The sequence below is a fragment of the Dermacentor silvarum genome, chromosome 1, assembly GCF_013339745.2.
Source record: "Dermacentor silvarum isolate Dsil-2018 chromosome 1, BIME_Dsil_1.4, whole genome shotgun sequence".
Lineage (NCBI taxonomy): Eukaryota > Metazoa > Arthropoda > Arachnida > Ixodida > Ixodidae > Dermacentor > Dermacentor silvarum.
Window position 1 is genome coordinate 267,537,051 of NC_051154.1, and position 23,913 is coordinate 267,560,963.

The 23,913-nt window shown below is 50.1% G+C and overlaps 1 protein-coding gene across 1 annotated transcript in view; it reads left to right on the forward strand.

The window, feature by feature from the left end:
* Nucleotides 1-4,405: 4,405 nt before the first annotated feature.
* Nucleotides 4,406-23,913, forward strand: part of LOC119440176 (homeobox protein B-H1) — a 41,528-nt gene continuing 22,020 nt past the window's right edge. The window contains exon 1 of the mRNA XM_037705112.2: nt 4,406-5,151. Coding sequence (XP_037561040.2) covers nt 4,833-5,151 — 319 coding nt within the window. The 5' untranslated portion in view covers nt 4,406-4,832. The remainder of the gene's footprint in view (nt 5,152-23,913) is intronic.

Below are 23,913 nucleotides of genomic sequence, written 5' to 3' on the forward strand. Positions count from 1 at the left end.
ACAATCCAATAGAATTCAGATGAGTATTAACAAAACACTGGAAAATAAGTAACGACAAGCCCTGAAAGTCCAACACGTAAAATACAGAATGAATAGGAACATAAAGTGTCGAATCGTATTCACCCGTGCTGGTCTTGAGCCGGACGATCTTGACGTAGCTCGAGGCAAATCTCGAATAAGGAACTTCTTCCGGAAATGCAGACCCTCGATGAACTCGTCGGTTAGCTTGCCGGGGAATTCCCTTCTTCCGCAGACGCTCGGTCTTCACGTCACATATTTTCACCGGCGCGGTCTGATCCCCCTTCCGATTCCCGCACGCCGCTTTTATTGCCTTCGCCGGCGCTTCTGGAACCTTCGATCAAGGTTGGGATCCCGTAGCATGAACAAAGCCTGGGAATCTTCTAGACGTTTCTCGCGTTTTCGACTGCGGCCGTTGGAGCGTCGTCGAGGAGGGTGTTGACTCATCCGTAGGCGCAAGCCGGGTTGCCATCCTCCATCTCTCTCTCCGCTCGCTGGGGGAGAGGGGTTTCAACGCGCGCGCGCGCTCTCTCTCTCGCTCGTTACCGTCGCCTTCGCGTATCTTGTTTTTGTTTATACACTCCGTTGATCGCGTCGGTTGTCTGTGGTGTATGCACTCTCTCCCTCTGTCGAAGCTGCCTCGGGGCCGGCTTGTTCCTTGTTGGCTTGAGTGACGCGCGGCGTGCGCTTAGATTATGCGCTCTTTTGTGACACATACCCATTGTAAAACCTTGTCGTTGCGCACTGCAAAAGGCACCAATGCCCCCCACGTTTTGTAACACGGTAACTTTAGGCATACACAGCTACATGAATGAAATAGTGATTTTTGAGGCCTATGAAATAAATAGAAAGTGGCCTTTTTGCATTAGCCAACAGTTAATCCCTTTAAGTTATAAGGAAATTGAATTTTTCAAATACAACAGGCAAAAGCGTTAATAAGGCGTGTCCGGGGCGCAAGAACGTCTCATCATAAATTACTTGGTGCTTTGGCGTGTCATCTCCATTGTTGGGTTGTTTTAACAGACATATGTGCCTAACAGACAGGTGTGGCATATATGACTAATTTCCGTGTCTGCTAATTGGGGCATTTGGCGGGTCAATTTTCTTTCTACTGATGCCGCATATTTTGATTTCCTTTAGCACGTGCGACGGGTTTAGAGCCTTATAGTTTTTAGTGTTCTTACCTGCTTTTCGTATTTTGTGGTTCCTTTTGCGCATGCGCATTTGTCTTGGTTGTTCGCGCTTTTTCTGCAATAAAAATTCAGTTGTGAGTCAGTGATATGTCAGAGTGTGCTTCGCGGTTGTCCCTGGTCCTTTCTTTTAATTTATTTTTGCAATGTAATTTTAAGATATACATAAAAAGACAGGCGTAAACTGACGCCCCCCGTCAACTGACGGAGCTCTTTATACATTCGCCTCGGAGTCACGTTCTGACGCCATCTTCTTTAGGTTACCGCTCGGAGCAAGTGATTATGCTTCTATTGTCCCAAACCACATAATGACAACGTTACATGCAGTAAGGAAAATGTGATTTGACATATCAACCAAGAATCAGAAGCACGCGCTTTCGAGGATCACTGTGACACTCATATATATAGTTCGCTGGCGCCGCTTGCATCATGCATTTGCAAGTGGGCGGCGTTAATTCGAACAGCGATCGGGGTGTTCAAATTTTATTGAGTGATAATGTCCCATGCATAGAAATACACGGGCTGTGAGCGACGCCATAGAAAGATGGAGAGGGGGGGGGGGGGGGGGCATGGTGAAATATTGTTGATTACCTGGGGTTCTTTAACGTGCACCCAAAGTATATACACGTGCGTCCTCTAACATGAGCGTTCTTGCGCGGGTCGCGTTCTCGCGCGAGCAAAAGCACGGTGACACTGCGAAATCGAAACCTTTAATACCAGAGTGAAATAAAAGAACTCGCACTATATTTCCCGAATGTCACAATGAAGGAGAATTGATTTGCGATTAGTAATTAGATATTGCTGACAACCTGCCCATGAAGTCCATGGTCACCGGACGAGATGCACGTGTTATATATGTAGACTTAAAGTTGGGCATCTCGTAACATTGAGTAGAGCTACAAGTTGATGCTCCGCTGACACGGATAACTCGGTAAACATGTCGCCCACAGCCTTCAGCATTATAACAGAGAACCACGAAAAGGAGTATGGTGCACGATCGCGACCCGTGACACGTCTTGGAAGTGGTCCACGCGGTCGGCCATGACAGCGCTGACAAGACGCGCCCTCGCTTGGTTGGCAGCGTAGATGCAAGTGCACACACACTGGCCGAGCGTCGCGCTGCCGACCACCATTACTCACGCGCATGTCTAGCCAAAAGAACTGCGAGGCCCCATGGGCAAACAGCCGAATCAAAGCGGCGTATATATTTGCCCATCAGCGTCGCAGACGCAACACACCAAGCTCGCGGCCCTTTACACAAAGCGCTTCATTAATAACGTGTGTCGGTGCCTTAATTTCAATAAGAGGCCGTTACGAGGGGCTATATGGCAGAATTCTCGAGCCAAAATGGCACTCGAGAACAAAAAAAAAAAGAAAAAGAAAGCTAATAAAATGAATGAAGAAGAGGAACCGGAAACGGGAATGCTCATATCCGCGCGCGCTTTCCGAATCGCGGGTATGAGTGACGCGTTTATTCCGAGCTTGCAGACACACGCGCGCCATAAACGCGCGAGCCAAACCATAATTCATTCGACGCGATTTCTATACACGCGGGGCCGCGGTTCCGCGCGCGAGAAGCGTTAAGAGCGCGGCGCGCGGCAGACTAACGACCCGGTTAAAACACACAGACTCCTCGGCGTCTCCCCCAAACAAAAGACGCTGAGAGCTTCTTTAAGGACGAGAGTATATACGACACGACGGCGATAGCATCTTCTCTCGGAACTACGCATATAAATGAAGTGAAAAGAGGGGGAAAAAAAGAGGGGGAGCGGAAGGAGCGAAGACAAACTGCTCGCTCCTCGCGCTTTTCAACACGTCCGGCCGAGCAAGCGCCGAGTGCGCTCGCTTTCTCCACTCGGCGCGGGCCCTCTCCCAGCTCTCACTTACGCTCGAGTTCGTCGCGCACGCGAGACGGGCGAGCGAGCTTTTTTAGACTCCGCTCCTTTGCATGGCTGCCGCGACTAATTAAGAGTGGGCGAACCACCGCCGACCTAAACTGGTCGTTTAAAACAAGTCGTCGGCGCCTCCTCCTCGGCCTCGTTAGCCACCCTCGCCTCAACGGCTTCGTCCTCCGGCTGCGCGCGCCTCCCTAACTGGTATTAGTGTCGATCATTAGAAAGGAAGAAAGAACGATGTTCATTCGCAACAGCCCCGACGGCGAGGGTGACGAAGTACAGCTCGGCTGCTGAGGGGGAGAGACGCGCCTTGCGAGGGCGGGAAGAGGAATACGGCAAAAGCAAAGAGGCCGAGGTGGAGAAACACAGCGCGAATCGGGTGGAACGAATTAATAGCGCACTCGGGAAGTGCTTAGGAAACGCGTGAGATACGCGAGAGCGAGCGAGTCGGGCCCCCCCACGCCGATGCAAGAAGGCAGACACCGAGGGAGCAGTGCGCTCCTTGATAAATTTTAATGAGTTCAGTGTCACCACTTCACGCCGCCGCCGTGAACTCACCTACCGCTGGTGGCGGCAATGGCTTCTTGCCGACGCCGGCCTGCCAACGGCAGCGAGCTCGTCCGAGCAAGAAAAATGCCTCGCGCGCCCGGCTCTTGCGGCCCCGTCTTCAATATTTTCCTTCCTTGGCCTCTCTCTCACTCACACTCTTGTCAAGCTCGGTTCGTTTTACCCTCCGTTGCGTCTTCGAGCTCTTTTTTTCCCCCTCACTCGCCCTCTGCCTCTTCTCCTTTCTCTCCCCCCTTCTCTGCGTCCCAAGAAACGTGTGTTTGTTTTATCGGTGCGGCGCTTTCCTAATCACCGAAAACGAACCGCTTATTTCGCGCAGAGAAGCTGGCTTGCCCTCTAGAGGGGGGAGCGAGCAGAAGAGCGGCACCGCCGCCGCCTTCTCCTCCTCCTCCTTCGACATCCCACCTCCGCGCGCATTGCGCGCGATAAAGTATAGCAGGAATAAACGAACGGCGCAGCGGAATCGAGTGGCTGAGCCGCGCACGCGTGCAACTCCGGCCGCCGGTGCGAAAGAGCCACGACACCCAGTCGGCATTGGACGGCGCGAAAGATGACGTCACCGTTCGAGGGCGGGGACTGAAGGACCGCCTCTGCCGGGAGGCGGAACGACCGGATCGCTGCCGGCGGCCAGTCACTCGGCCGCGAGTTGTCCGTGATCCCCGCACGGGAGCTGCGCGTCGTTATTCTTTTTTTCCCGACCTCCTCGTAGTCGGCGAGTGAGTAGTGTTGCGCGGCTTCCCTCGCTGGCCACGCTCAACGAAACACCGCAGTGAACCCCCGACAGGCAAATCGACGGCGGCGAGGCGGCGATCGCGCCACTATAGAGCGATTCGACGTTGGAAGAAAAAAACGGCGACTCCGCTCAGCTGCTTCTACAGAGACGACGCCACCTGACATCGCCCGGAGCTGTCAACTGCACGACCTCGACAACGTTGCGCGGCAGAAGTCTACGGTGATCCATCCGCGCCTAGCGGGATCCTTCGTGGAAGAATCGCCCTCAGGAAGGACGTCGTCTTCGTTGGAGCGTTCGCCGCCGCCTCACTTCGTCCAGTGGGGGTGGACCGTTGCGGAGGACTCGGCGGCGCGTTCGCTCGAGCCGCGTGTGGAGCGACGGTGTCTGGGCGTCGACGGACGTAGGGTGGCGGCGAAGACCACGAGCCCGATGACCGTGGACCTGTCGCCGGGCCAGCAGCAGTCCAAGTGCTCGCGGCAGCAGCACGACGGCGACGCGATGCCCGGCGGACCGGCGCCCCCGTCCTTTCTCATCCGCGACATCCTGAGCGAGTCGGGAGCCCAGGGGGCCGCGGCGGCGGCCGCTGCGGCCGCTGCAGCCGCCGCCAGCCTGGCTGCGGCGCAGGGACTCGTACACATGCCGTTCGGACAGCACCACCCGCTTCACCCGATGGCGCACCACCACCTGCCCAGGCCGCCGAGTCCGGCGGACAGCTACTCGAGACACTCGGACCGCGACGACGGCCACGGTGAGAGCTCGTCGACGTCGTCGCTCTTTATACGTTTCGCCAGCGGGTCACACGCGTTTGACGGTTGAGCCGAACGAACAGCGAGCGCACTGCACGCACTGCGACGCTGTTCAGCGGGGGGGAAAGTTGCATGTATAGCGTTCTCTGTGATCCGTACTGCACGCCAAACGGATTACTTACTGGACGATGACGCGACAGCTGAAGAGCAGGCATATATATTTACGCTTGCCTGGTCAAGCAGTATATCTGCCTCCTCTCTGTCGTTTCTCTGTCATACTGAACTTCGCAGCGCGCATTTAAACATTTGCTGCCGTACAAATGAAATCGCGGCCCATGTTGTGAGTGCTACTGATCGCGAACGTGTTATCCGATATGTAGTGTTTGCTATGGATTCGTTCTCTGTTGGATTCGTGGGCGTCCAGAATTTTTATGCTTCTCTTTTCGCTTTGTTCTATCCCGGATTGTTCGTATCGAAAAGCAAGTGCCCCAGCACTGGCTCTTCCTGCCGTTCCACACTTCCAATCGCGAGTTGACTTTCGGGTTGATGAACGTGTAATCAGTGGGTTGTGTGTTCAAAGAAGAATATAATCCGGGGTCTTATACACTAGACTTACTTACTACTTCTTAGATTTCACCTGCATAGAACGTTGCTGTCTATACCTTAACTATCTTCTCTATACCGCAGCAGTAATTTCTAGGTCGGTCTGTCTGAAAAACTTTATTTTAAGTACACGGAGGAAGCTTGAGGTGGCCCGCAGGTGACATTTCGCAAATGTTATCGCGACACCGCGTATACAAGTGACACAGAAAGCATCTCGTACTATAGGAAAATTTGTGATAAAGCCACAACGAAAATCACCGCTTCTATGCCTTTTCTCTTTCTCTCTCTCTCTCTATTGGCATCCCTCTGCAAGTGTTGCTGCGAAGCTGTTTAAACTCGCTCATTTAACGACCCCAATTTCGCTGAAAACATCTGAAAGTTCCCTTTCGATATAGAAATTAAACTGCTAACATGGGTCCCTTCAGAATTATTGCTGATATTGCTATATTTTCCAATCATCGTTGGCACCGTACACATGCCTCACTTGTACAATTAGCTGTATTAAACACAATTGTTTTCACCGGGTGCACATTATACAGCTCACGGTGGTACGCAAAAAAGAAAGAAAAGTACAGTTCCTTAAAGTGCGAATGGAATTGAAGTTTGTATAGTTGAAATCACTGTATAATTACTTGAACGCGATGTGTTTAAATCCGATGGATTATATGCGTCGCTAGAACACTTAAAATAAGTGAGGTTAAAACTTTATGAAGTTACGAATATTCTGAAACACGTCGGGAAGCGAAGCGCTCAACTAAACATGAGACAGAAAGCTCTTTATTGAAATACAGAGAATTTTGCCGACGTATATAGAGCCGACATGCTACTCTGCATAGGGAAGTGCATTAGGGACAGAAAGGCCCTAGGAGGAGAAGGGTGGGAAATAAAAAATAAAGGTGCAAAATATATGATCATCCTATGTACAGGTGAGACAAAAGTGATGGTGTTTATGTATATAAACAGGCTATAGCCTGTTTATATACTTGTCAATTAAGACAATGTCTCCCAGGACTACTAAAATAAATTTTAAATCTTGCCGTTGCTTTGAAGAAGGCGTAGGGCCTAGTATTTTTCCTAGACTCAGTGATTCTTGGGAAGCAGAGCACATTCCACTGAAATAACAAGGTCACTCGTCTCTGTAACATGGACATTCCATCAAAATGTGTTCAGCAGTTTCTAACGCACCGCGATTATCACAGTACGGGTTTGTGGTCAGTTCAAGACTGTACAGGTATAGCAATAGGTGCAATGCGGCGTTCCGACGAAGTTGATGATACATTGTCTCATAGTGACGGGGAAACTGCATGATATGGAAGTCTTGTTTTTAGGCTGAGGTCTGTTGAGTGGAGAAAGGGATGTTGAAGCGACAGACTCCATAGGCGATCCTTTCCGCGTGAGCATATACTTCTTGGCCATTGCTCACACAGTCTGCGGCTGGTACTTGCCTTACGCAAAGGCGAATGATGGAGCGTTTGCGAAATCGCCAAGACTATATATTTTATAAGTCAGAGCCACATTAGACCACCGACTAAAAGCAATTTTGTCAGCCGAGAGACTGATCGTATTGCTTTTGGTTCGCGCCCTGCATTAAAACGTTAGGTAGAAGAGCTAAATCTAAATGCGGGTGATCTTCACTTGCAGTTTGTTAAATGTTTGTTAAAGCATGCAAGGACTGGAACAGGGGAGGCGATGAATGCCACTTTTCTAGAGAAAGCTACCGACCCGCGTTCGGACGACGCCTTGAAGTGCTCCTGACTTCTAACTTATTGCCATTGCTTTATAATGTTCGCGCTAAGTGAATGACAGGAAAAAGGGATCCCCATGCAGTGAGCCCTAATATCTGAAAATGTCCATGCTGCGCGCTTTCGTCAGAAAATATTCAGACGCACACGTGCTCGAATAACATGTGAACACTTTGTGTGGACTCGAACAAAGACACTCTCTTTCGAGTAACTTCTCGTTTCGACTTCAAGGCTCACATCACCGAGTGAAGGCGGATAAGGTGTCTTCGTTCCCTAATTCGTCAGATAGCTTTCCTCGGCATAAATGCTTGGGCTGCAGGGACAATCAGTTTTGGAAGTATATACGGACCCTTTCCAATCTAGCACGGCGCTCACAATAGAACTACAATGGACATGTCCCGTTAGCGCGCGGGCTCGTTCCGAACTCGGACACATGCGCGTCAAGACGTGACGCGCGCTCTCCGCGTGCAATCCTATATCACAGACGGGGGCTTTAACCTTGTAATCACAGGCCTCAGCTTCTCAGCGTATACTTCAGCCGCACGGACATCACGTTGCATATACGTATATGCGCTCAAGTATATAAAAACCTGCGGACGGACGTTTCTAAAACGATCGCATTGGCTTGGAGGAAAAAGAAAAATGAGCGAGACAGAGAGCCACGCACTGCAGCTACAGCGCTTCGAGTGTGTGACAGGTATATAGTGGCCGCGCGCGCACCTCGTGCTCCCAAGATTAACCCAGTTCACATGACCGAATCACGCGCCGAGCGAGCATTACGAGTGTGTGTAGGGACACAGACGGAGACACCCGTTGCGGCGGGCGACGGACAGATGACCACGCCATGCGCGCAGAGGAACACAGGACGGACCCGCAGGGGTCGTTAGGCGACGTTTCGGGCGAACAATGGTTCGCGCCGGCGGCGCATCGCGAAGCATGCACCCTTTTTGAGTTCGCGTATATGCGCTCGCTCGCGAAAACGTCCCTCCGCGACAGCCACAGGTTCGCGCTGCAGGGCGCCCCCGTCGAGGAAACGGTTGTATGCGCGCTGGTGTCGCCGCTGCGAATTGCGCGCGCACTTCTTCCATGTGTCTGTAAAGCACTTCAGTATATAGCATCGTTGCAGCAGCACAAGAAACGCGCTTGTGCTTATGTCTAAATAGGAGGACAGGGGTGTAAAGTGGTATAGCAGCTACTTACATATACTTATAGGTATATAGCTGCTCGGATATTCAGTGAAGCGGACGGTATGCAGTGACTCCGCGAGACATGCGGCAGAGAGAGAGTCTCGAATTTGTGGCGACGGGGTGCGGGCCTTTTGGACGTTTTGAATCGTTCCCGCGCAGCGGAGCCCTGGACTAGGGGCCCCGACCATTAGCGATGCCCCATTGGGGCAAGACAAAACTATCTTTGCATTAAAGTTTGCATCGCATCCCTTTTCGTGTAGCTTTGAAATGGGTCGAATTCGCCTCCAGTGAAATTCAACCCCCGGAGCTAATTGAGTGGCATCTCTTATGCGGCCAGTTTTAACTTCCAGGGGCTCGTGAGTTATATAAACAAGAAAATCTGCCAGTCTAGTTGGTTGCAAGTATTGCGATACATGATTCAACCGGCGCTGTTTCCTGTCTGAGTTCGGCGCCGCGGGAAATTATGTACCACGATATCACCGACCGAGCCTCTTAAAAGCCACACATTTGCGGTCTAGCTTTTAGCATAAACCATGTACAACAATTTGTGCATCTGCTGTGGCATGAGTAGAGATATCGTGCGACCAACAACGGCAGTCGTATGTATCTCTTCCAAGTCAGTTCCATTGCTCGCTTTTATTGGTTTGAACACAAGACGGACACGACGGCCCTTGCCACGTCTATATACGCTACCAGGACTTCAAGGGAAATTAAGGAAGGGCTTGTAACACGCTGCTGTCGCGCTACTACTATATATAACCCTCACTATATACTATAAATTTCACGTTACGGATGAAGGCAAAACGTACCGAATGCGCCTTGCATTTGCTGCGTCAGTGGATATGAGTCCGCTGCGGCTACGTTGAACATTTTCGGCGTTCCGTGTGCTCTGAAACTGAGTATGTTGCGAAAACTTGCGGCAGCATCGTTTTATCCTAGTAGATTTTTCTTTTTAGCATACCGCAGTACCCGGTCTGTTAACGACCACGAGTTGCGTGCCGGAAAGGTTTGATTTGCGCATGCACGAGCGGCCGCCGAGGCGCATGCGCGTGCGGCTCTTCGGGGCCTCGCGTAGCGGTGCAGGCCGCTGGCCAAGGTCTATACGAATTCATCTGAAAACAAGAACGGTTCATAAGAACGGGAATCAGATGTGTCCGCCAACGACAAACGGATAGTGCAAGAGCAAGGTTTTGCGAACCGGGCATGGGGCCTTCAATCTGTTTAACATGTATTTTGGAAGATTGTAACCGCAGCTTCATGGTTGCGTATTGTAGGCTAAATGCATAAAATAAGCCACATAGAAGTAGGACAGGTTGGGAGCGAAGCTTCAGCTTATTGATTCGTATATACAGGCGTGAAGCTTGGCGGATGCATTTCGACTTAAATTGTATAGCGCCATGCTCCCCGACACCACGTGTTCGTAAACTGCGTATCACGTTCCGGGACTACAATATAGTTGCGATCAGCTGTAACTCTCCATAACTGAAAGTGATACCCACACTTTGCAGCCAGTAAATATCGAAACAGGTCTGCTCCGTGCAACTATGCATTTCTAGACCTCCAGCGTATCCTGTGCCGGACATGTTCTGTCATATCGCGCTCGCGTGGGGCGATCGGGGTTCGTGGCCCCATGTGAGAACGCGGCGCCTAATTCGGCCGCTTAGACGCATGGCTGCGCGCCGCTCGGCCGCTGCCGGAGAGCGACTCGTGTAATTGGGGCCCATTTAGGCGGCCGCGCCTCGACTGCGGCCCAAATGGCCGCGAGACAGTTGGAAGCGAATTAAGAAACGGCGCCCGCGGGCTGTCAACGAACGCGTTTATCAGCTGGGAAGCAAACACAAGCACAAGAGAGGAGTAGCACGCGGCAGAGGAGCACAAAATGTGCACGGCCGCGCCATGGCATCGGTGTCACGGGGGGTGCCCACCATGCGAGTGTCGCGATATATATATATATATATATATATGTACGGCTTGCGCCTGGTTCCTAAAGTGCAGCTGGAAACTGTTACACGATAATAAGTGTCCTGAGGCCACACACACACGCAGCCGGCCCGCGCACGCGCGCACAGAAATGAACACTATAAGAACCCATTCCCGCCTTTCACCGTCGGTGCTTCGATATTGCGAGTCCATGCATCCCTGTGCCGTATATATTGTATGAAGTAAACAAACGCTACGTTTGTTTGGCAAGATACCCATGTCACCAGTACTGAGCATACTTTTGTTACACAATATAACCTGTAGTGTAATGCAGTGAAAAGGCAAGGCCTGCTATTGGATCATTAAAACTCTGACACGTTACTGTGATGGGTGGCTGACTACGGTCTGCGAACAAAACTTAAGTTTAGCGCCTGTCCATGTTCTCTCCTACTTATTGTTGCGCTTAATACTGTATCAAGCATAGGCACCTACCTCTCAGTTCCGACCTGTGCCTGTGCGTTCATTATCTTGGTCACGTAATAGCGATAGTTAATTGAGTTCTTCCTATTTCATAATGCTAATGATAGCAAGCCCCCCTTCCCCTTTCCCACCTACTCCAACTGCCCATGATTTTGCCTGTTTGCAATGTGGCATATATAGCCATGTGAGGTATACCGGCCAGGCAAACGCGCATCCTATCGCAATCTTGCGACCTGTGTATCCCTTTGTATGTGCAGCCAAAGTGTATAAAGCATTCCTCCGGTGACAGCTTACACAATGTGGATCATCAGTAAGAGCCCCACTTAGTTGGCAGACTATCGTATTTGCAATTACGAGCACATCTTGAGAAGCATCCACTGGATGGACAGGAAAGCGCGCGCCGTCGGTGCTGAGTCACTGCGAGCACTACTTAAGCCGGTTTGCGTTGATGTGCGGGCTTAATTGGCTAAGAACGCGCCGGCAGCCTATTTCTTCTTTTTCTCCCCCTCTAAACTTCCCCGTTTCAGCCATGCTAATGGTATAGTAAACGCGAATTGCCTCGGTCTCAGATAGCTATAATGTCATGCAACACCGCAAGACCCCATAGCACGGCCCTCGGGCACGCCCTTTCAATCCTAACACGTCAAACTATGGGGGTCTGCCACTTTTTTTCCCGATTCCGAACGTACCATGAAACCGCTCGCGCGTCCGTTGCCCTTTCCTGTCCCTTTGATCCAGCTCTCGGGAAAGCGGCGAACGATCGCCGTTGCAAAGTGGCGCCCCCTGGCATGCATGCGTTTCATGCCCGTTTCCGAGCAGGATGGGAACGCTTTCACGGCGAAGACTTTTTGGCTGCGAAAAACGCGTGAACGTTGTTCAAATTGCCGCTACGGGTGCACTTGCGGTGGATTCGTCGCGCTTGCTAGACAAACGCGTCGCTCGGGTGCGAACGAAGAAAGAAAAATAAAGATAAATGCGGGGGAGTATACGGGTACGCAAGAAAGCGCGGTCACACTCGTTTGTGGCGACGACCACTGGCTTGCCTTGTCGCGTTTTTCGCTCACGCTCGTGCGTTTTCCAGCATGCGATCCCGGTCGTCCCTTGCACGCATCCTCTCTCCCTGGCGGCGGGCACCAAAGCTTGGAACGACGCTTACTTCGAACTCTTTTGGACCGAACAAAGACAAGGCTCGCGCTGTGTGTACCTCGCTCGAAGCGTGTACTGTTTGTTAGGGAGTGGTGGTGGTAAACAATCAAACCGCTGCACGCACGCACATGCAGCGGGCGTGGGAAGAAGAAAGTATAGGGAACGAACAGAGCGGACGGGGTTCTAAGTTGGACTGTTTTTTTTTTTTTTTTTTTTTTTTTTTTTTTTTTTTTTTCGGGAACGCGGGGGTCTAGACTCGAGGAGGTGGTACGCGGAACGTCGCTAATACCACTGCGGTCGGGAAGCCAGCGTGACTTCCCTCTCCTCCCATCTCCTCGCCCAGTGACAGCGCGGGCGAGGAGTCCTCTCCCGAACTTGCACGACGATGGCCAAGTGTGCATGGGAAACGGCGAGGGCAAACAAAAAGGCCAAGAAAGCCACCCTGCGCGATTGCTGACAAAAAGCCGTTCGAAGTCCTTTTTTCCGCACACCCGCCTCCTCGCATTGTCTTCTAAACGACCGCACTCGTTCGGCCGTGATGAGTCGTGTTTTTAACCAGCTCGCGCGTCTACAGATACGCGCGGAAGTGACAAGGGCACCCACGGAGGCATATATAGCGCGGGGGGACGCCATTTGTGTCTTTTCTGGCGGTCTCCCCCACGTGTAGCTGTAGGTGAACGGGTATATCTTCTAGTCAGTCCCAAAAAGAAGTCGGCGGTTGGTATGCGCGCTCGTTAGCAGCGCACCCACGTGTGAGGGGACAGCGGTTGCCCTCCCGGAGCGGGGCGTGTGTGAGACGCACATCGCTTTCCTTCCGGCAAGTGTGGGGAGGATTTTGATGGACGCGGCCGTCATTAGGCGTACGCAGGTTCCCGCTTGTTGTGGTGGCCCGCGTGTTTACGATCGTTTGCACGTTACTCTATCGAACGCTATAGCGAGCACCACGGAAGATGGAGAAACGATACACGAGCGAAGGAAGACCTGCGCCAGGCATTATTGTGACCCCCTGCAGGGCTAGCGTACACTGTCGGTGGAGGAGAAACTACGAGACTGTGTGTGTGTGTGTGTGTTTGCCATTCAGTGGGACAACGACCTGCACCAGAGCACGCGCAGCTTTAGGCCGAAGTGCATATCGGGTGGGCCTTTGCTGCCGGTACAAGGAATCGCGTGCAGTTGTGTCCGTGAAGTTTGTTTCCTCTGTTCCCGAGTGGTCGCCAAATTTTCTCAAGCTGCGTTTCCAATGGGTCGCGCTGCGCACATGTTCCCATAACATTTACCACGACGAACGAAATTAATTCGTTCTTCCAACGAAGACAGCGGTAGCTTATGGCGGTTATACATATATGGCATCGCGATGCTGAGATCGAGGTCGCGGGTTCAATCACAACCGCGGCGGCTGCGTGGTGAAATGCGTGGTGAAATGCGAGAACGCTCGTGTATTTATATACTTAGGTGCACGTTAAAGATATGCAGGTGGTCAAAGTTAATCCGGAGTTCCTCACTACGGCGTGTCTCAGGTCATGGTTTTGGCTTGGGAAACCTCAGAATTTAGAGATGCCGATGTGTTGTGGGAATAAGCGTCCCAGGAAATTATCGCGGAAGTGCGCGTGCAAAGGCAACATTCGTAAATATCTTCTTCGTATAGGAAAGCTCAACAAGAAATCAGTCTGGTTGCGCTGTATGTTTTTTTGTGCTTATAGAGCAAAGTTTGAATCATCCATCGTGCGTGCTTTATCGTATTGGTTTCTTTCTTCCCGGACAGAGGATGTGCATTTGCTTTATGAGAAACTACTTGATATAGACATATGAGTTACCTATAGTTGTCGTACAGGCCACAATTAAGCAGCGCGATAACACATGACACACGAAGACACGAGCAGATTGTGCGCGTTTTGCCCCTTTTCTGTGTCGTGTCTTATGGCGCTGTTTATTCATACACCATTACCAAATATAGCGGAACAAGCCACTATAGAGCATACATCGATTGGAAAGCGACGACAGTTGAAAAGCTAATACGAACATTGACGTTATTGCTTCTTTTTTTTCGGGGGGGGGGGGGGGGGGGGTACCGGTCGTGATGCCGTTGCAGTTTTGCGAATCATTAAGCAACAGTAGTAAAACAGATTACTTAACGCTGTCTGGCTATGTTGGTTCTTTACAAGGACTTTCATCCGTCAGAGTTGTTCGTCCATTGGCTGGCTTGCGACCTCGTTCACTTCCACAATTATCTGGCCGCCGCACGTTCGACAGAACCCTTCTAGCAAGTATACGAATGACTGTGGAGGCGGATTGTGGTATATACTTGCAAGTCTCGGCTCGTATTGGGCGTGGTAGTTGGTTTAATATATAGCGTTGAGGCAGGTCTTTATAATTGGATATTACAGACGCGGGACGGCAGCAGACGTTCAAGAACACACACACACACACACACACACACACACACACACACACACACACGCACACACACACACACACACACACACACACACACACACACACACACACACACACACGCACACACGCGCGCACACACACACACACACACACACACACACACACACACACACACACACACACACGCACACACAAAGAAAAGAAAAACAAGGCAGCTTTGTACACATCGCGAAGCGTTCGGATAGAGCTGCTAAACTCTGCGCTGACCGGCGGACCGAGGCGACACCTGGCAAGCGTGCGTGTGGTGTATAATGCGTGAAACTGCTTTCAAGGCTAGCCGGCGAGCGAAGACGGGCGTTCCAGGTTTTTTTTCTTTCCTGTGTTTTTCTTTGATCTTGCTTTGACGTGGTGGCTCTTCTCAATATTTTTCTTTCTTTTATTGTCTTTTTTTTTTGTTTTTACCGCTGGCATTTTAGACGCATACACGTAGAGGAACGAATGACTGCCGATGAGTGCGGCATAAAAACAAAAACTCCTGTCCCCACAAAAGAAGGGGATCTTCTTCGGCCAGAACAGAGAAACATAGATCTCTTTGTTTAAAAAAAAATAAAGTAAGAAGAGCATATAGGCAGGTATTGGAACCAGCCCTAAAAAAATAGAAGAAAAGATATATAAAAAGAAAAGAAGACAATAGGACATCTTTTTGAGATTTTTGTTTTTCTCTCCCTAAACCTCGTAGAACAAATTCTCCAAACTCTTCTACAAAAAAGTATTAAGAAAGGAGTTGGAGGTGCGCACGGTGATGGAGCGCGAACGACCGTACGCTGACAATTGGCATAGACTGTAAGCAGTGGTCCGGAGCAAAGTACGGGACGTGCTTTTTTTTTTTCTCTCTCTCTCTCTCCGCTTTTTGTAATGCCCTTTTTCAGCTGGACTGGAACATAGCTGCATGATGGTCCGTCTCTCGCACAGAATGCACACTTGACCGGAGTTTAGTGACCGGTCACTGGTGACGCCTGCAACCGGCTATGTTTCGTTTTCCTTGTATACCTCTGCCAGGTGTTTCATCGTTTCGTTTATTTTAGGGCATTTCATTTTTCTCACTATAGCCAAACTGCAAATTCGGGGCACAACTGTTACTGTACGTGTCTATATATCACGGTGTACTATGATAGGACAACTTGTAATGATCGTATTCTCAGTCTGCGTGCGTGACGAGCGTATAGCTGCCAAGTGGTCGTTAAATTTTCGAGAAGGGTGGCTGAATTTACACAAATGTTCTTACGGTAAAACTGGGCGAGGGAGGGGGGGGGGGGCGGCGTTGAGGGGATCTATGGTTAGCAAGTCATATCGCGCGCTTTTCGGAGTATATCCCACTACCTATTGCCTCATATAATACACAAAGAAAGTGCATCGAAAGTTGTTTGCTAATTTAACATATATTTTCCCGAATGCTACATCTTTTCTTGTTTTTACTATAGCTGCGCAAATGCGCGAAATCTGTCTACTAAGGAGCCGAATCTGTCAAAACGTTAGCTGTACCGTTAATAACGCTAATAAAACGTTAATAATAATATAAAACGTTAATAAAGCTGTAAAACTGAGAAAAAAAATTGGGGGGACGAAAGAACAAAACGAAAAGGGAAATGTCTGTAAGCTAATAAAAAGAAGTAGAAAACAAAAAAAGTACATGTATACATATAATATAAGTGTACAAGATCCAAGTATGCATAACCTGTGCGCAATATGTGAGTTCCAGAAATGCCCAGCGCTCGTGTTCGAAATGTGTTAAGAGCAAAAAGAATAAAGGCCAGTAACAAATGTACCTTGCAAACATGCTCAGGAAGTTACAAGCGTGTTTGCGCAAGAACGCAGAGACTCCACCTGATTCGGACCCCGTGACTATAGCGTCCGGCATACATAAGGAGATTGTTACAGTCGTTCTGTTAACGCAGATTTATAGCGGCCATTTTCACCATATGTGATCATGCCTCCTTTAGAGACTGCAACAAAAGAGTCACGCTTTTAGCTCCTTCCGAAAATGGTGAGAGCTGCGCTGTAATTAAAATGAAAGAACAAATGACATCGACTTGATACGTTGCGTTGGTGCAAATATTTTGTAATTCCTTGCAGGTCCGTCTTTTGCCACGCCGATGCGCCGGCGTATGATGCAGACCATAAACGTTTTACAGGCATACGTATACATTTGAGAGGTATACTACGTACAGCCGCGCAGTGACGAGGATCCGTATCAACAAAAACGTTTTTAGGCTATATAGAACTGTTATCAAGAGCAAGTGTCAGCCAGTCGTGATGCTGGACACGTTATTACCGTGCAAACGGCCAATGAATGGCAAATAGCACTTAGGAACAAAAAGCCTTGCGAATTCGGCCCGAGGGTCTTCGGCGCAGTTTTAATGCGCACAGCCGTAATCTGCTCCTGGGGCTCTCTTGCCGCTGCTTCGCCTTTGTTCGGACCATTCATTAAAGTCACGCCTGGCAGGACATGGTCAGGGAACTCGTACGTTATATATACATATAAGCGTATGAATCTACCAGCACGTATATATACGCACACACACACAAGCACCCGCAGGGTGTTAAGCATTTAAGCTGTAATCTGAGACCCTCGTCCAGCTTCAACCTGTCTTCTGCCCGTGGCAGCATGCAGTTCATCACGTGCGAGGCTTCGCGACCCACAACACAACAGAAGAAGCGTGCGCCTGCGGTGAGGGCCGCTCGACGCTTCCTGGCGCGAGTTCCCATGAAGTCCATGCGCTAAGTTATAGTATGTCATTCACGAGGTGCCGCCTCTTTCACACGCGCGCGCGGCGACCTCCGAAAAGCGCCTCCACGTCCCCTCCACGTGACGCCCAGTTCAAACCGTATGCTGTACTATAGACGTTTGGCTTCCTTTACAAAAACAAGCTCGCGTCGCTGTTTCTTTGCCGTTGTGGCATATGATGAGCGCAAAAAATAGGTGCACGCCCTCGTTTGCTGCAAGGATGGAAGTGCGCTGGCCTATATTTCACTGGGCCTGCCAACACTGGCGGGTGATTAGGTGGACCAAATATTGACGATTTTGGGACTCTATAGGAGCTCCGGAAAAGAAACAAGTTACCTGAGATTGAGTACCCTGGAGACACGTGTGTGATATGGCCAGTTTATCAGTAAATCAAGATGCATGGGCGGTTGGCAATTAAGGACGTATACTTTTGTATCAGATAATTTATTGGGAAAATGGAGGAGGAGGCCATATACAACTCAGCTTCCGTTTTGTTCTGTCTTAGTTGTCGCGAACGTCTATACTGCATCTGCCAATAAACGTGTATAGAGTATTGACAACGAAGTTCTCATGCGCTGTATTATACGGAACTGTTCGTAAGATCAGGTTCCAGGCACTCGTGACGCTGGATATGTTATGGGCGAAAACGGGCGACCAATAGCAAGCAGCGCTTACGAACCAAAAGCTTCGCGAATTCAGCCCCAGACCCCGCTACTGCGCAGTTTCTTGCGTTTCTTTTTCGTGTGCCTCGCTGGGGACACTTATTTTCGGTATGTCCCACCTGCATCGTCTAATGCGCGTGGAGGCCAATACGCACACGCCGATTGCGAAGCGTTTATAGTTCCGTTCAAACCTTAATAAGGAGTGTCCGCTGCACGCTTACGAACTGCCGTTATGGTAACAAAACGAAAAGTAAAATGAAAGAGAAAAGAAAAGTGACCGGGCGTGCTGCTGAAAGCGTTAGCTACACCCCGCCGCAAAACAAAGAAAGTTGTCTACCGCGGTGCTCGATAGCGGCGCGTGAAAAACGGGCAAGAAGCGCGAGGCTCCCGAAGAAGAAGAGGCGGCGGCGGGCGCGAGCGAGTGACGAGAGCATCATGTCGGCGGCAGCACTGCTCGCCCCTTGTCGGAGGGCGGGTGGTCGTGAGAAATGGCTTTTTAATAGGCTCGCAGCGGCTCGCGGTTTCGCCCTCAATGGGTTAATGAGCCCGGCCGCTAATAGCCTCCCCTTCCTCGGACTCCCCTGCGTGAGGATGTGTAGGAAGGGGGGGTTCGCTGTAAGGAAGGCGACCGCCGCCGCTAAAATGAACGATGAGAATAGAGGCGGAGGGGTACCCGGCAAGCAGGTTATCAGCCCTTCGCGTCGCTGCCTTGTCTGGATCACGACCTTTGCGGCGAGGCGGGAGACCCGCGCGACGCGGGCGACCTCCTCCCGGTCGCGGACGCACGCTTCTTGACATCGCTGTTTTCGGCATGGTTTAGCGCGATGACTGGACCGGGAGAACGCGGCCGTCTTCGAGTGTGTGTGTGTGCGCGCCGCAGAGGCGTGGCGGGCGTCTGTGTGTTTGTGTAGTGTTCGAGAATCGGTGGCCCTAGGCGCGAGGCGTGCTTGAGTAATCAGAGGGGGCCGAAGCCTTATTAGCGGATGGCCCCCTCTACACGGAAAGAGCATTTGCGGCTCGCACGAGTCACGCGACACCAAGTTATGAGAGAAAGCCGACTATCGAGAGAAAGTCGGGTGCTTAAAGAAAGTGTAAAGTATATAGTCTGGAGCATGCACCAACGCACAGGGAAGCCGTGACCCTGACTTACTGTTCGGGAAAGCACCTGGTCGTATACGGTAGATATTTCTATCCGGCAAAGCGGAGCTGGTGGAAGGCAGAGGGTCACCGTATTACCGTACGGGATGATACGGAAATATATGGCAGCGCTAAAGCTCACTGAAACACAGGGTGTCCCTGCTAACGCTAGCCAAGCTCTTAAAAATGAAATATAGAATATACGAGGGCGCAACCAATTGCATTCTGTCAGCAGTGACGTACCACACCATGCTGATTTTTTTCATAATTGAACTATCGATAATTGAATTATATTAATTAACAAACGTTTTAATTCCTGAATTGAGGGCGCGAGCTTTATAGAAAAAAGGAATTGTATTTTGATTAAAACACCCGATTCAGTTGTTTTCTGTGTGCTCTGTCTCGCATAATTATGTTTTCCGCGTCATAAAGAAAACGCGCGAAATATGAAAATGGCCGCATGATTTACGCGTCCGGTGGATGCAAAGTACACTAGAGGATCATTTGGCAGCGGCGAGGAAATACTATAGAGAGACCAGCGGAGCGACAAGCATGAAGTCAATTACTTGGTAGCTATATAGACTACGGAACGGGAGGCGCGCGTTTTATAGATGAGTTATTAGGTGGTGAACTATGCTCAAGCGGTGACCAATGTATCAGATAGGCTATGAAGACGCCCTGCATTTGCCTGGATGGTTCCGTTGATAACCTGCGGATGCCTTCAATATTACAGACCTTACAATTGTGTATCTGTGTTGGGGGGGCAGAGAGGGAGGGGGGAAGGATGGAAGAGTTGTTTTCGACGTCGAACAACGATCACCTTATGGCTGAACTGCATGAGCATACGAGAAGCTCCTCTGAATTGCTGAAACCCGTCCACTGGACACTGCACCTTTTTCTCGGTGATCATTCTTTTCGCGCATGGTCAGTATTCGCGGCGCGTTACAACGTACATCAATACACAGGCCACCGTGCCTCGAAAAGCCGCAAATATTCAGCCTAACCTGCGCCGAGAGGCGGCAGCTATAGTCGGCGGCCTCTCAAAGGACCCCGTTGGCGCGGGTCAACAATGCCTCGGGGCGGGCAACAAAGTTCAGCCGCGTGTAACTTTCTTTGTAGCAAAGCACACACACACTTCTCGAAAACCCGCCTCCATCGGATCCACGGCGCAGGTAGTCCCGCATCCGAGTGTGTGTGGCGTCATCAAAGGCGTCCGCGCACAGCACGCCGTCATCCGGTCCGCTACCGTAGTTCGTCCTCGCTCTTCTGGCAATCTTTCTCGTTCTCTCATGCCTCGAGGTGTACTTTCGTTTTTCTTCCTTTGCTTTCAGCGAAACTCGGAAGCTCCGTTCAGCGCTGTATTTATAACTCTCTACAAGTTCATTAAAAGCGAACGAGCGGGGTGCGCCTCTTTAGACTCTGAAGCCCGCGACAGACGCACGCGCGCACAAGCGCGAAACGAACGGAGAAACGAAAGGAAGAGCTCACGGCCGGCGGTGGCCTAATGGAGTAGTGGTGCTGCTGCGCGCGCGCACAGCATAGGCATCGCGAGAAGGCGACTCCGCGGGAGGGCGCGCGCACTAATTTGTTTCCGACACCGCGCATCGAGCCTGATGGCCGTGACGGTAGCGGCGGCGGCTGGGACTGCGCATTCACCGAAGAGAGCGAGAGGCTCGGCCGCGCGACGCGAATGTACAAGCGCTGGCACCTCTCTCTCTCTCTCTCGGCGCTGGCCATCATTCATCAACCCGTGCCACGGTCGGAAACAATTTCCTGTCCGCTCGCCGGTCCACATTCGTCTGGAACAAAGCATCGGGAGCGTCGCGGTGTAGGGCACAAGAGCTGCTGCGGCTTCCAAGGATGGGGACCCCAGCCGGTTGGGTTAGAGGGCACGCAGCCTGCCGAACTATGGGGCGCGCAGGTGCGGTTCAAGTTGTAGCTTCGCGTCACCTCCCCCCGCCTTCCTCCATTCTTCCTTTAAAGGCGCCCCCCTTTTGCGCCAGTCAGCGCGGCCTCCGGCAAGGTCAAAAGTTTAGACTATTTTCGGCCTCTTCAACACGTCTCTGGAAATTAATCAAGCTTCGTCCGTTCCGTATAGCCTGAGTCTTAGAGCTTTTACATAATGCACGGCGGTCGCGTTGGCGTTAGCGCGCGCTCTACGCTAGGATTGGTGAATAGCGCTGGGATCGGTGAACAGTGCAACCTCTGTAAGAATATGTCATCAGCAGGTATACGAAATTCTATAGTACTGGTCCAGTTTTTTTTATTTCCCCTAACCTAATTGAACGACGCATTAATAGCGCTAGCCCGTCGTACGCCAAGCTATAAAACGGGGAGAGCTTGATTTCAACATATTCATAGCATGTATGGCATGGAAACGAAGGAACAACTAAACAAGCAAAGGAGTGTTAAAGAGAGAGCCGCGAAAACACGAAAGGACAAAGCAGCAACAAAAGGGGGGCGACAGCACAAACAAGCGACGTCGCGCTGGGCGTAAACACTCTTGGCAGAATCTGTTCACGGTTCGAGAGCCCTCTTCGAGTCACAAAACTGCATTAAGGATGATTCGATAAAAGCCAGCAGCGCTTTAGCGGGCCAGTCCCTAACCATATCGGCTAAGCATATATATATATATATATATATATATATATATATATCCGCGCTTTTTTTCTGTTTGTGAATGCGCAACGAAAGTGCTCCGCCTCCCAAAACGGTCTTGGTTTACACAAACAAGCAGAAACTGAACGGCTTGGCAGCAACCGACGAGGATGCTTGAATAGATGGGGGGAGCGGGGCTGCAAGCTAAATGCACTTTGGAGCGACGCCTTCCTACATCGGGAGGGAGGAGCGCACTCTCTTGACTCGCGAATGCGATACCCCTTCGAAAGGCGTCTCCGAGAAAGAAAAATAAAAATACAAGGGAAGAAGATAAAAGAAAAGAAGTCCATCAGGGACGCATGAATAAAACGCCGAAGACGCGTTTACCATGCCACGATCGCCTTTTTTTACGCCGATATAAATGCGCCTCATTAAATTGCCCGAACGAATACGAAGGAGCGAGGGCAGATGAAGAGGCAGGCCCCGCTTAAGCGCCTGTTGCGAAATCAGCTTAATTTGTACGGGAGGCCGAAAGAGATAGCAGCGAAAAGGAAAGAAATAGAAAGGCTGCAGAAACGCGACTGCAGCGCCACCGATCGCAGGCGCCGCGCAAGTCGAGCGGCGCGAACAGCGTATGGGCGCTGCGATTCTCATGGGCTAGAGTTAAGCAGTTTATGTCATAAATTTGTCTCCTATTCAGACATGCAAGGACCGTGAGCGAAGGACGGCCTTGTACCGTATGTTCCGCATTTTTTTTTTTTTTGCATGAATTATGAGTCGTGTTCGATTGCGAAATTTCCAGATCGAATCGAATGCGAACGTTCCAGAAAAAACGGCCTCCGAAAATAGAATCGCATAGCGAATACTTTATCACTTCTAAACGAAGTTTCAGTGGAGTCCTTCTGATTAAAATATAATACTATTAAGCTGGCTTAAGTAAAGATCATCTGTATATGCATGCAATGTGCCCATCACAACTGGACGTCTGGTTAACTGAGTAACTCGCAAGTGATAAACAGCGGCTTTCTGTTATATGGTGCGCCATAGCGTTATATTAGTGAAACGATTGAACATCACCTCATGCACCAGATACACATAGAGTGTTGTGTTCGTTGAAGATTAGTGCGATACTATATACAGCACTTGCATACACTGTTTCAAAACGATACAAACGTGGTGAGACTGTAAACTAATAAGTTGCTTTCCCTAAATTGAGACAACTGGTATAGGCTTCGTAAATGCGATACATTCCTATATTTAATGAGTGGTAATCATTCAGCAGACGTTATCGGCCTCATATACGTTCGCCCAAGAAGGGGTCAACGTATTTCCAAAGCCTTTTGTCTCGTATACGTGCTCTCTGCCATTGGCTGACCACCTTCGATAATATTATGTCGATGGCATCAGGTTCGGTTGCGATTTGAACAATTCTAGCTTTTTTTTTTGTAAATACAGGCCCTGGTGCCTCGGCGAAACAACCCCGGCTCTTCTGCAGCATGCGGATCAGTGCCAACTTGCATCGACTGTTCTCTTCCGAGGCTGCGATAGGTGCGCTAATACTTATATTAGAACGGAAACGAATGTTCGATAATTTCCAATAGAGAATACCCGAATTAAATACAAATCGAATAGCCAAGGCTCCTATGGCTATGCGGTTCCTATGCGAAGTTTATAATAATCGTACATCCCTAAAACATTATTGTTTTTGATGAGTTTCTTCCACTTCGTCCTGTCATATAACAGTACTCCGTCTCTATATGCAGCAGCATAGACTTCAAGGTGTCCCTTAACAATGCCTTGGCACCCTTTAATATGGTGGAAATGTCGACTTAATTTGCCTTTCTTTCTTTCTTTCTTTCTTTCTTTCTTTCTTTCTTTCTTTCTTTCTTTCTTTCTTTCTTTCTTTCTTTCTTTCTTTCTTTCTTTCGCCCGTGATGAGGCACGAAATGGATCGCTTTAATTTTGTCACCGTCCCTATAGGCACTTTCGTGTTTTTTTCTTCTTTTTTTTCGTCTGCTATAGTATACATTTACCCTTATTTAGGAAACTTCATGTACCAAGAATTGATCAGAATCGGCGGATAAGCACAGAGGAGCTGAGCTTATCGCAC